The 13,712-nt window shown below is 36.3% G+C and overlaps 1 protein-coding gene across 5 annotated transcripts in view; it reads left to right on the top strand.

Moving 5' to 3' along the window:
* LOC108758397 (uncharacterized) overlaps nucleotides 1-11,697 on the top strand; it is a 22,389-nt gene extending 10,692 nt beyond the window's left edge. The window contains exons 2-10 of one of the 5 annotated variants that reach the window (XM_018503343.1): nucleotides 394-869; nucleotides 1,767-1,846; nucleotides 3,494-3,728; nucleotides 4,533-4,841; nucleotides 8,109-8,226; nucleotides 8,498-8,651; nucleotides 8,727-8,886; nucleotides 9,022-10,677; nucleotides 11,074-11,697. In XM_018503343.1, coding sequence (XP_018358845.1) covers nucleotides 537-869; nucleotides 1,767-1,846; nucleotides 3,494-3,728; nucleotides 4,533-4,841; nucleotides 8,109-8,226; nucleotides 8,498-8,651; nucleotides 8,727-8,886; nucleotides 9,022-10,479 — 2,847 coding nt within the window. In that variant the 5' untranslated portion in view covers nucleotides 394-536 and the 3' untranslated portion in view covers nucleotides 10,480-10,677; nucleotides 11,074-11,697. The other 4 variants (XM_018503340.1, XM_018503341.1, XM_018503342.1 and 1 more) reach the window with 4 other exon arrangements.
* The last annotated feature ends 2,015 nt before the right edge of the window (nucleotides 11,698-13,712 follow it).

A 13,712-nucleotide genomic window follows, 5' to 3' on the forward strand; every position in this document is an offset into this window, starting at 1 on the left:
TGTACATATACATACATTCACACATTAATTTAAATTTCTCATTTATATTTATTTAGTCAATTGTTTCTGTGTGAATATTGGAGTGTTATCGTAGCATTATAATGTTTTCTAACTGACACATGTCGATATTAATTCGTTAGAACGATTTTGCTAGGTTAATATTTAATTTTATTAAAAAGAACTATTTCATTCTGTTCTAATTATTTCAATCGTCGAACTCATTCATTGGAGCCTTAACAAGTCCGATAAGCTGATTTCGCTAACAAGACCTTAAAGTACTTAAAGTACCCATGTTAATCAAATCTTTCATCCATTGAGTCTTCTTAAATTCGTAATTGCGTCACTAACACATGGTAACGATATCTCTCAAATAATTTCTGTTTTGTGTTGCAGCTCGACTCGTCATGCTGGTTCGACGATCGTCGCAGGATCTACGGAAGCATTCAAGATTTCACGACTAGAGAAACGTTGTCGTCGCACGACGCGGGAGAGAAAGAGAGATAGAGAGAAATAAAATTGCTAATACGATAGATACAATGGATATGAGAAAAGACCGTCGATCGACGATAGATGTTTTTGAGAAGGACGTACCGCGATCGGATGAATTACCAATTGCGGTGATCGATAGGGCGGGAATCGGCGAGCTTTTGACGAGACAAGCGATGGCCTGGTGCCGTTACTGGCTGCAAACATTTCCCATAAGAATGACGTTAAATAACGTCGGATTGTTGACGGTGTTCCTAGCGATAGTGTCGCCGCGATCCCTCATTTATAGGCTCATTTATCCGATTTTCAGATTGGTCTTTGGCACCTTGTATCCGGCATACGCTTCCTACAAGGCGGTGCGCACGAAAAATGTCAAGGAATATGTAAGTGAGAAGCATAAGTAAAAAATTATGTAATAAATAGCATGAACAAAATAGCTTAGCAAATGCTATTTTAGCCCTTAAATCCAACATCACGAAAATATTTAATTTAAAATAAATACATAAACTATAAAACTTTTTGATACACTTTCCTATCTTTTTTATTTTTTGAAAAATATTTATATAAATTTTTTTAGTAAAGTAACGTTCTAAAGATAAAGAGTTATTTATTTTATATAATTGGTATATTTTTAATTATGATTAAATTACAAAATATGATTTGATATTCCAATTTAAAATTTAAGAGTTGATTCCATTGAAAATTTGATCAAAAAGATTATAACATTTCTGTTTTTATTTTTACATTAATTAATAATATTTTACATAAATACATATGGCAAATTGCCACACAATGTCAAGTGATTGAGCAATTTGTATTTAAATGTTATCTGCATCACACAAATGCACTGGTTTGAATAAACATTGGGAATCTTTTAACAATAATTTTTTGCTCTTCTCGCAAAGCCGTATATTTATGTTGCTACATACGTAGCCATCATAAATTTTTATCTTTACGCTCTACTTATTCTATAAGAAGAAAAAAGTTTGCAATAATAGAACCTAATTTAATTTTATCTTTGGAATCTCTTTGTTCTTTCTTTTTGTAAATCATAAAATATATAAATTATAAAAAATATAAATTATATAGATTTCGGAGTAATATTTATCTTTTCTAGAGCAATATTTATATTTCAATATACAATAATATTTATTTTTTATCTCATTAATTATTTTTTAAACATTTTTTGCACTGTAAATGATAAATAAGAAATTTATTTGCAGTCTTCTTTTATACTACTTTTATAATCCTCTATTACTCTAGAATTTCCTTGGTTTCAGGTTAAATGGATGATGTATTGGATAGTATTCGCGCTGTTCACATGCGCGGAAACATTCACCGACGTCTTCTTTAGTTTTTGGTGAGAAATACATTGCTATTCAAAATTTATCTGCTATGTAATTTACATAAATTATATGTCTTGTGTGACTTATCTAAATAGGACAGGGTTAAGATCTATTATTAACATTAATATATTCATTCATAAAAGTATAATAGTAATTGAAACATCCGCGGAAACAAGATCATCTTAAAAACACTCGCGCACTAATTAGAATTGTTTAATATTTGCACTGTCTATCGTAAATAATTATTACCAGAATTAATATTTTATTTTTTAATATAATATTAATCCGTTAATACGCGTTAAAAAGAAACTCTATATTCCTATCTTGAGCACATAATAATTAGTATAAAAATAAAAATAGTTTTGCAACTCCTAGAATAAATCAAATACAAAGAAAATACCACTATGAGCCTTCGCGGCTGTTGGAAACTAAATAATATATTTATTAGGCAATAAGAGATATATGGTAATTCACAATTGGAAATACAATGTATTAATAGTTTACTCAGTGCGGAAGTTAAGTACAAACTACAATTTGCGTAGTTTGAACTTGACTTCCGCAACTGAGGAGAACTCAGACCCAGAGTCGAAATGTCTGCAGTTAAATTTGTTGTAAATACATTCCAATTGTATGAGCATTATATCTTATTGCTTTATAAGTATAATATGTTATTTACGCATCAACAATTGGAGACTCATACTAGCATTTTACTCATATTTATTTAAAAAATTATCAATATATTGATTTTTCCATTATAAGAGAAAAACCAATATATGAAATATATCAAAAGTAGAAGCTGAGACATGTAGGAAACAGCGTCGCGTTGATTTGAGGGCAGCCGCACGTAACATACGTAATATATAATGTACCGGATATTGAGATGAATTTTGGAGTTGTGGCAAGTACGAGGGCAAGCCAAGGGGCCAATAAACCAGCTGCGGACCGCGCAGTCGTGAAAGCCGCACTCTCGCCGTGAGGAATTCCAAAAGTCTAATTTCGGACGAGATAGATATTGGCTTACATGCACTTCTGAGGATTCTGCCCGCGCACTTCCCCTGGTCTGCCTCCGTCCTCTCCGTCATTGCTCCCCTGTTCTCTATCTCTCTTTCTTTCTCATCCTCAGGGAACATCACATGCGCCAGATCTCCCTTCATACTCGGGTTACAACCAAGAAGGAAACGAGTTCCCGCGTATTTCTGGCGTCGAAATGCCTGATACTCTCCCGGCGTATACCGGTGTATTGCATTTCTCCACGCCGCTCTCACTTTCACGCCCGTGACGAATTTTTCGCGACGCGAATCGAATCGAGTAGATTACAGCTGCGTGACGGCACAGCGATCAACTATTTTTATTCTTATTACGTTATGATTACGTATTAAAAACGTGACAAGTTTATTTGGAAATTCCGGTCAGATAAAAGCGCGTCCTTGTCGAATTAATGTTTCGAATAGCTTTATTCGTTAATTTGGAAATGTAACAAATTTTGCAGGTTTTTTTTACAGGATATTATAATACTTTTACGTATGTAAAAATATATTTATATTACTGCAATGTAACTTACGTACACACAAAAATGTGTATGAGCTTCAAAATATCTTTGAGAAATATCGAGCGCGTTAGCGCATACGATATTTTACACGCTTTGAACGTTTGTTACGTAGGTTCCCGTTTTACTATGAGATTAAAATCATCCTGGTGCTGTGGCTGCTAAGTCCGGCTACTAAGGGCTCCAGTATCCTTTATCGGCGCTTCGTGCATCCCGCGCTAATCCGTCGTGAAGCCGAGATCGACGAAGCCCTAGCACGTGCGACCGAGCAGGGTTATACGGCGGTGCTGCATCTCGGTACCAAAGGCGTGAACTATGCCACCACGGTCCTCATGCAGACTGCCATCAAGGTAAGGCCCTATGTGGTCCAAATATCAGGAAGTGTATCGTCATTGTACAAAGTGCCTCGGAATTATCCCTTTCACCTGGAGATTCTTCGATCAAATCGATTTCGAAGAATCCACGAATGAAAGATGGAATGACAAACTGGGACACTGTATTTGTGGAAATAGAAAAGGAACTGGCAGCTTCGAGGAAAGTTACGCTTTGGAAATTTTTGTTGTTGTGATATTTATGATAAAAATGTAATGATATAAGTGTAATCCATTATTTATCTTTTACATAAAATTACAATTTTGTCTTCCGCAAGAGGCTGCCAGTGTCCAGGAATGCCTTATCTTGTTTGATCTTGTATTTCAACTAGCCTGAGCTCTCGCTTTCATTGACCACGCATAAAGCATCTATCGACTTCTCCTCGATTGCCGCTCACTAATGATTTTATGTGTTCTTGATTTTTTCTGTTTTCGTTCTGTCCCATCCGCGTTCCCGCACGTCATCGCCCTCTCTCACCACTGCATCGCCGTCTTACCGTCTAATCAAACCTGAAAAAAAAAAAATCGCCATCATCGCCATCCGCAAAAACCACGCACGGCAAATACCGAACACTTAACCACCGCCCGACCATCGCCCTAACCGCTGCCGTTGCTTAAGAAATTTGTCTACACCGAATCATCGTCAACCACACGACGAAATTCTGCCACTGACCCGTAACAACAACCACCAACACGAACACGCCGAATTGCTGGCCGATTGAAACGCAAAAAAATTATATATAAATAAAAAAAAATAAACAAAATTTCGGCATCACATGATAGAATCTCCCGATTGTATTCCCGACCACGACGAGTGCACTCCCTGATCGTCAATCAGACCCGGCGATTTCTAGCTTAGCCAACCTCAGACTGACAACGCAGTTAAACAGCCAGCTAGACGGGCCGGATTATCCGGACGACAGCGCGGTCTACAGCCATCTGCATGCTAGGTCCGATGATCTGGTGATAGGCGATACGGATTCGATTGTCGGCTGGCAGTACCGTGACTCGACAACGGACGACGATGAGATGTTAATACAGGATTTGCCAATGACGGACACGGAGAGCGATCAGCTGGAGGAACAAAAACCGGTGGAGTTCAAGGTGCCCGAGAAGGAAGCCCCACGGAAAACGCGAAAGTCTAGGAAGGCGCGCAGCACCACTACCAAAGTCACCAGGCGACAGAAGATTCGCGCCTGCAAGTCGACCACGAAGAATTACGATTTAGAGTTTAGCGACGATGCCGGCGTCAATTAACTAGACTAGAAAAATGGAAAGAAAAAAGATGACTTGGTATATAGATGGTGGATAAACGGGGATAAACCACCGGAAATCTGGAAAGCAGAAAGAATCAAGATTATTGGAAAGTGTTGACGATTTTCATCGAAGACTCGAATGATTTGTATCTGATGTATTATTACGAGTGATAAAAGACTTTTACGCGCGAAAGGAAGCGCTCTGAGGATCGATGATAATTTTTTTTGTATATATACACTCACTTTGATACTTTTCTTTCATGCAATCTATTATGAGTTTGCTTTTTGCGTTTCTTTTTTTTATGGGAATACGCGAGACGAAATTTTCTGTTCGCGGATTCACGACAAATTTTCATTTAGTGATACATATAATCTCTTGTCTGTATTGCTTTCGTGAGTATAAAAATTACACTATGTGTGATTGTTTAACTATGGATGATATACTTTAGCGACGGAAAGGTTGTTTAATACACGATAGGTATTTAATACACTAATAGATAAAAGACTTTTTGTACAATCTTGTATCTCTATTTTTTAGAAAGACACGAAAATTTTGAAAGGCTTTAATCGTTACATGACTATAGTGGAGAACTTTTAATCATGTACACATTTTCGACCAAGATAGGACTTGTTAATCGTTCCCACTCGTGTGCCTTACTTCGATTTGTATTTTTCCACGTAAATTTCGTTCAATTCTAGGATTTATAAGGATTACGTACGTCTTAGCTGGAATATAAAATAGCTTTAGGAGCAATCTCAATATTTTTACGTAATATTCCACACATTGCCTTGACGTTAATAATAATGATAATGCCAATTATGTCAAAACGTGCGGTCAAGACGTTCAGTTTAAGAATAATAATAAAAAATCGTTGACATCAAAATATACCAAAGAAAAAATTCGAAAATATTAATTAAAAATTCTGTGTAATTAACTATCAACAATTACATTTTTTTTCTATTATGTCGTTTTTATCTCATAATTTTTAAATAAGTTTCATGATGTGATTAAGACAATCAACCATCACGATGAACACTGACTTCGATTAACTCTAGGACTACACATCTTTTTTGAAACTACATGTGAGTTTCTCAAATCCAGTTGGGTATTTTTATATGTATAAATGTATATTTTTTGATCAATATTTTTTATGAGAATGCTAAACATTGTAAGTCAATCAATTATAAAATAAAAATTCAAATCGGCTTACTAAATTGTAAAATAAAATATGGAGTGATTTGAAATTTTAGTCGGTTTTCAAAAACTGATGTTGGTATAGTCCTAGAGTTAGATCGACTTATGATCAAGTCTTTTTTCGACTTCATCATAAGTAGGATTGTTATCTACAAAAAGACAACGAATCTTTAACTTAGATTAACTTGATCGAAGTCATTGAAACTGGGACGTCAAGCATCTGTTTTATGCTGTATGCTCGACAAATCATATATTCTACAAGTTGCGTTTCGGGAGGAGGAACTCAGAAAAAGGAGTTGTTAATACGAGAATTGAGAATGCATACAACGAGATGGATGATCACGCGCTCGCGTAATCGTCATCATCATCATCATCATCATTGTTGTCATAGCTAGTGTTATTCACGTGTTTGTGTATTCGTCATCTCGTTTGCGCATTTCACCTACGAAGTTACCAAAAAAAAATTTGTTAGATCGCGCGCACACGGAAAAATCATAGTAACAATAAAATTAATCCCTCATCGACTATTGTGATCAACAATTGTTGGATGTGTCCTGCTGTATCAACATCGATAAAATACCCGTCTATTTGTTCGACGTCATTCGTTTATGGAGACGCATAGACGGAAAAAGACGCGTGTGTTATTTAATGTATGAAAGAGAGAGCATTTTTGTACGCGTAATTCACGCTACAGGTATACTGAGAAAAATATACTAAATCTTAATACATATTTTTTTCAAATAGTACTGACTCAATATTTACATGTAATAAATATAAAAATTGATGATTATATCAAATTCTTGTAAGTTGTAAATGAATAAATATATGTTTACATTTAGTAAATATTCAATTAGTACTAATCAAATTAAAACTTAGTACATTTTTTCAGTGTATATATGTAATCGATTATTCTTCTAGAGGATTGCGTATATACCCTTGCGATCGGATGCTTTAACTGTACATGTATACGTTATAGTTCCGAATGAACTATCATCAGGGATTAATTTACGCGAAAAGCCTGCAGGTCAATTTTGGTCTTTGCGGCAACAAAGACAATCTCTGGCCATGTAAACCCGATGCCTTCTCACGTATAATTTTCCGTGTGCGAGCGCTTAGCATCGAGCTGTTCTAGCGAATAAGATTTTTGTAACCCAAAGACTCTGATTATTATGATGAGCTGATTCCTTTCTTTTCAAATAAAAGTATTATTTGGATGAGCTTTTGATCCTCTGTTTTTGTTTGTTCATTTCGCCGCAACGACCGCGTCCTGTCTTACATCACCTCCCGCTGTATCCCGAACAGCGACTCTCATTCCAGGCATTAATTCTCGCACCAGCAGCGCATTCTTTCCAAAAATATAAGTTCACATTCAATTAATAGAACTAATCGCTAAACGACGCGCTATATTAGACGCGACGGTTACTCACGCATATTGCACGCATTTATATATCATCGGCCGTCGCGTGCTTCTGGACGGCGCATGTTTAACAGAAAGATACGTATATACGTCCGGGAAAAGCAAGAAATCGCCTTTGGATTGATCTAAATTCGGCGTAAGGGGAGTTTGCCTTCCGTGACCGGGTGACGGCAGATAACACATTAACATCCTTTTGGTTGGTAAGATTTTTATTTTGTTTTCTTTTACTTAATCGACTCTTTGAGTTTTTCTCTCGATAACTTAATTCTTTTTTTTTTCACCTTTTTTTTTCTCGCAGTAACATACTTGGTCTGTTTTCTGTTCCTGCACTAGACTGTTCTAGAACTCTCTTTCTCGCTTTAAACAAATATCAAACGTATATCTATCTCACTTTAAGTTCCAAAAGTGTACACTAGTTCAGCCACAAAAAACAGACCTACTGTTCGCGTTATTTGCGGCGCATGTGTTTCACGGGCGGCTTTCTTTTCCAGGGCGGCGGTGGGCTGGTGCAACAATTGAGGAAAAGTTACAGCCTCAGTGATCTAACCGGCGAGAAGGAGGACGAAAATAGAAACACACCCGATGCGCGTGACGAAATAGATATGGAAGGTAGTTGATCTCTCGCGTCATGTTCATTAAATGGAAATTTTGCGAGAATAAAAGCAAATATTTTGAGCGCAAGCAAATATTTCTTTTTTATATTTTTACGGACTTATATGTTTATTTTTAATATAATTATGTATACTTTATAAATATGTAATTTTATACATATGTTTTACATAAATTAAAAAAATGTTTAAATAGTCCTCGAATATAAAACAAAACGCGCTTACCGCTTAGTGACTTAATTTTAAGTAAATAAAATTTCTGATTCTTATAGTGGAACCTCGTCGAAGAGATCACGTTGGCAGAAGAGGCTATAGTCCTCGCAGGACTCAGTCCAGCAGCAATGCATCTCGAGTAGAGATGTATTTTTCTGAAGTGGATGTCGATGTTCGACAGCCAAGGCCTAGGGAGCCCATAGCTAGTTTAACGTACGTAGTCCCGTGCAGCTTCAAGAACAATCGCATTAAGATGATATATAATAACAAATCTTTTCATATTTATAGAAATATAAGGTCCTCGGACGACATATCTAGCGGTTACAGTAGCGGCGAGGCGTTGCAATCCCAGCGAACGACTTCTCAGGGTGACTCTTTAGTGAGAACATCAAGCGTCGGTGCGAGAACACGCGTGAAGCCTCGTTCTACCGCGAAGAAGACGCCCGAAGTAAGCCCGAGTAGCACAGAGACTAATCGCGTACACACCTATCATTAACAAAAAAAAAAAAGAAATTACACATCGCTCTTTCACGCACATTCGTCAACTCAGTTAATAACACGTACTTTTTTATGGTCTTTGAAGGACAGGGACGAGGATTTCGACCGCACACCTTCCGAAAATGTCTCCCTACCATCGTCCCTAAACATCCTCACTCCTGAACAAGCTGTCGAGCTTTTACTGTTATTATCTCAAAGTAATAAATCGGTAGACCGTCCGACATCTATTACCGCTTATATCGATAGCGATAAATCCGCAAACGAAAACAAATCCGCAACGAAAATAGAAGATAACGAATCGTCATCGATGGAATCGAGCGGCGAGTTCGTTGACACAGACTCGACTCAAATAGACGTGCAAACAGTGCAAACCATAGAGATCAAGAATATCTCGATGGAAAACTTGTCGATACCTGCGGTGACAAAAAGCGCAGACAAAATAAATATCGATTGTTCGATAAAAGAATCTGATTTTCAGCAAAGCGATTCTAACACGCAAATTGAATATATTGATGAACCGAAAAGTAATCAAGGAGTAGTTTCAACTGTTTCCCAAAAGCCTGATACGGAAACTGGTCTTGAACGAATAACCGGCGAGATATGTCAGCAAAAATTCAACGAGCTGAAGCAATTATTAGATGATGCGCACAAAGCTGTAACAAGCATCGTATCTTCCCAAGAAAAGTTGAATACGATCGACAAAGGTAAGGAACATATACGGGAAATTAAGACTGACGATTCGTTGAGTACTTGTACTTGCGATACTGCGGTTCAATCTCCCATTACGCCAAGTACATCGAATTACGATCTTGATGGCGATACTCGCGCAGGAAAATACCATAAAAAGCCCGCTCCGAAAGCTCCAAGTAACGAGGTAATAAGTAATGAAGACATTGACGAACATGAGTCTCAAAATGCTTTGAAGGCCACCTTGGTCATTAAAACTGGTACACTGAGAACTGTTTCAAATGCGGATGCTACGAAAGATATATTCTTAGCGCATACCCCGGACACGAAAAAAAGAAAGAAGAAATCTAATAGATTACGCGCTAAGGAGAGTTTTTCCAAATTATTAACGATCCCGAAGAACATCTTTCACAACGCTTTCCACAAGGAACAAAATGAAGCTTCCACTAAAGAGGAAGATTCCAGTTCCTCGTATTCTGAGACTAGTGGATCCGCATCGAGATCGGGTAGTATCGGATCCCAGGCGTTTGTAGATACATCCTCAAAATTATCTGTTTCAAAGCAAGAAGTGGACGTAGAAGAGATTCCACTGAGACCGGAGCGCGATGACAACATTAAAAATTTCGACAAAGATAACACTTTTGCTAATAACTTGGATACTAAGATTGTACCCTTAAACGAAATTAAAGCAGATTTTAAAATTGAAGATAATAAGAAAGAAGAAGGTGCAATGAATACAGAAAAATCCGAAAATTATGAGGAGAATATTGAAAATGAATCGAACTCACAGATTCGTGATATGTCACAGTCGCTACCTTACAACAATAGAAAAGAGATTATCACTGACATTAATTAAACGCATTTCATTAATGTCGCATATTTTATAGAGAAATTATGTTAACTGTACTAAATAATTACATATACTTGTTTTGTCTTTGATGTTTTTAAAATATGATAAAAAAGCTTGTTCGTTCTCTCTATCCCAGTTACCATATTTCGTATTTTATCCTAATAGGAAATTCGGCCAGAAGAGATGGACTGTTCCATTAAGATCGTATGGACTAGTTTCTGATTTCTGAGTCTTGTTAATCCACAATTAACTGCAATTTTTTTTTAATCATAACACATAACACTTAACTGCGCGTTTTAGTCTTGCATGATATTAATTTTTAATGTGACATTATAACGCAATTAATCCATAATTTTTTTAATTACAAGAGTGAATGGTTTGTTCATTTCAAATAAGGGATTTTTATATTTGAACTTATAAGTAATTTTATAAATAATTGATTGAGTTTTAGTCTAAACTTTTCAAAAGTGATCTTACTCTTCATTTGTTATCGTTTATAAATTCCATCAAAACCATAAAAAATGGCGAGAGATTGGTAACATGTCATCTGAATTCCATAGTAAAAATATAAGCTACAATAACATCGTATCTTCATTTCAGATAACGAGTTTCGCTACCTTACCTCGCAGTAAGAAGACCAGTAAGAAAAAAGTGGCATGAAACCTTCCTGCTGCTGACCGCATTAAGGAGTAAGACCAAGTTCCTTGTAACGAAGGCAAAAAAAAGTATCTTCATTGGTGTGCGGATCAAATATTTGCACCAGCCAATAACGGATACATTAATCGGTCAGCAGCGAATATCGATTAGCCAAAACACGCAATGTATACAATTGGATGTTTCTAGCACCGGTATTTCTTAATTCAGCTTTTCGACTATTGATTTAACTTATCGAGCGTTAGTTTTATCAGTTGAAAAAGAGAGAATCCTGTCTTTTCTCTCATTTATTCGAAAGGAGTTGCTGGATATGGGCCAGGGTTATAAAGGAAATTCCAGGGAATGGAAGTAACTCGCTACTTGTAACAAAGTTACAGTTATGAGTTACTTTTTGGTAATTTTACTGATAACTGCGTTACTTTTTTTCTTTGGTAACTGTAACGGTAACGAAGTTACATTTTATTGGTAACAGTAACGAATTTTACAGTTACTTTTATCGTTACTTCGCACACGATTGAACACGGTACGATTGGACACAAGCCACTCGCAGCACTTGGGACTAGAAAGCCTCTATAGGCCCGTCCGCTGTGATTGGTAGTCGTCGATTTTAAAAAAGTAACGGAAAAGTTACTTACTCAAGTAACGGTAACTGTAACGAGTTACTTTTAAAAATCGGCAACTGTTACTTTTTCTACTCGGTAACGAGTACTTGTAGCTTGTTACTTTTAAAAAGTAACTTTCCATTTTCCCTGGGAAATTCTGACAGCTTTGTCATCCTTGGGAAAAAAGAAACATATAGATAATGTTTATATATATATAACTCCGATCACGTCGGATCACGTTGCACCGTTGCTCACAGTCATCCGACATGTTGTTATATAATACAATAATTTCCCATATGTATCTTAAGCTCTCGCGAGAGAGTCTAGCTTTTATATGCTAACATTTGGTAGTGCTGTCGTAGGTAGGGAGGACTTGATACATATTGCATGCAGTATATCTGCTTACGAATAGGCTTTGATTATAACGAAACTTGCCACAATCGCGACGTAGTCGAGAATGGAGTAGAAAAAGAAGTCCGCTATCTAAATCAGGGATTTCGACGCTTGATTCTCAACGCGTAGGCAATCGCCGCGAACAATAAGGGAATTCTCTACGAACCAGCGACTGTGAAATCACCACGAAATGACTTTGATATTGCGAATGCTATTGTAATCGAACAAATCGAATTCTAGTCAATCAGGAAGATGAGTAGGAACTCTGACCACATTGAAATAGTGCCACACGATTGCCCGTATATAATTCTCTTTTCACTACCAAATAGTATTTGTTTGATGGACTGTCTAATTACGATTATGTATGCGCATGTCGCAAAGTATTGTGTGGACTTAATCGAATAGCTGTTTTCCCTCGCACGGAATCTGAAGAGAAATAGCGGGAATTTTCTTTTAAAAAAACAAAAGGAACTCTACTTGGGTAAGGTGCAACAATTTGTCTATTAATCCGCAGCAAATTGTTAAAGAGTATTGTTGAGAGAGAAACGTGCGAGATCACTTTCAGTTTTTGCACGCTTGCAATTCGGAGACAAGGTATTAGCGATGTACTTTAATAGCCAGTTTATTTTATGATTGTATTCTTCATATCATTTTATTGCTAATTTAGAATATACCCTGCTTGTGTAATTCACGCGATGAATTTTAAGTATTTATCGTGCATAATTATAATTACATTTATATTTCGGTATGATCCTTTCATCAGAGCGAACGATTCTACATCGTATGCTCACAAAAGACTTATGCATAAGTCCTATGACTTTCAAATTTATTGTGTCTGTGTTAATGGATTCGTACATAGTTTATCGTGCTATACTTTAACGTTCATTGCATATCTTAGGCAAAATTAACATATTACTTACGATTAACATAAATTTAGAAACAAGAAAAACGTGGAATATGGTGTTGTACACTCGACGAGTGAAATATTCGATACATTAACAATTGTTGATTTTGCGTGTATATAAGTTTGACGCAAAGTTCATGATATCATCGGAGAAGAAAAATGTAGCAAATGCTTTTTATACACTTCGTGATGTATAAATTATGTATAAATGATGAAATCTACGATAAAATATGAAGTATATAAATGCGGATCTTTATGCAAAATAGATATTTTTATCCAATCCAGAGGTGCAATATTCGCACGAAATATGCATTTGCTGCATTTTGTCTGCGCCTTTATAACACGACTCGTTGAAAGACGTTAATACGTATTTGTCTCGAACTTTATAAATATATATACGAGAATATGTGATAAGAGAATGAGTGAAAGAGTAAGAGAAAATGCTCAACTATGAATCTCTACCGATATTAAATGGTCGGTTTCCTATAGATCTTATATATAAAGACATCTCTCGTTCTTTGTAAGTATTCAACGCCTCTGGCGCATAAATTGTGCCCCGAGCTCTTATGGTGCTGCGATCTTTGTAATTTGTTTTATAGTTCTGTACGTCGATATACGAGAAAGGAGAATCGAAAATAAGTTTGAAACAAAGTCATTCTGTATCCGAGTGTTACTCAGATAATCAC

This window comes from Trachymyrmex cornetzi, unplaced genomic scaffold, assembly GCF_001594075.2.
Source record: "Trachymyrmex cornetzi isolate Tcor2-1 unplaced genomic scaffold, Tcor1.1 scaffold156, whole genome shotgun sequence".
In the NCBI taxonomy this organism is placed as follows: Eukaryota; Metazoa; Arthropoda; class Insecta; order Hymenoptera; family Formicidae; genus Trachymyrmex; species Trachymyrmex cornetzi.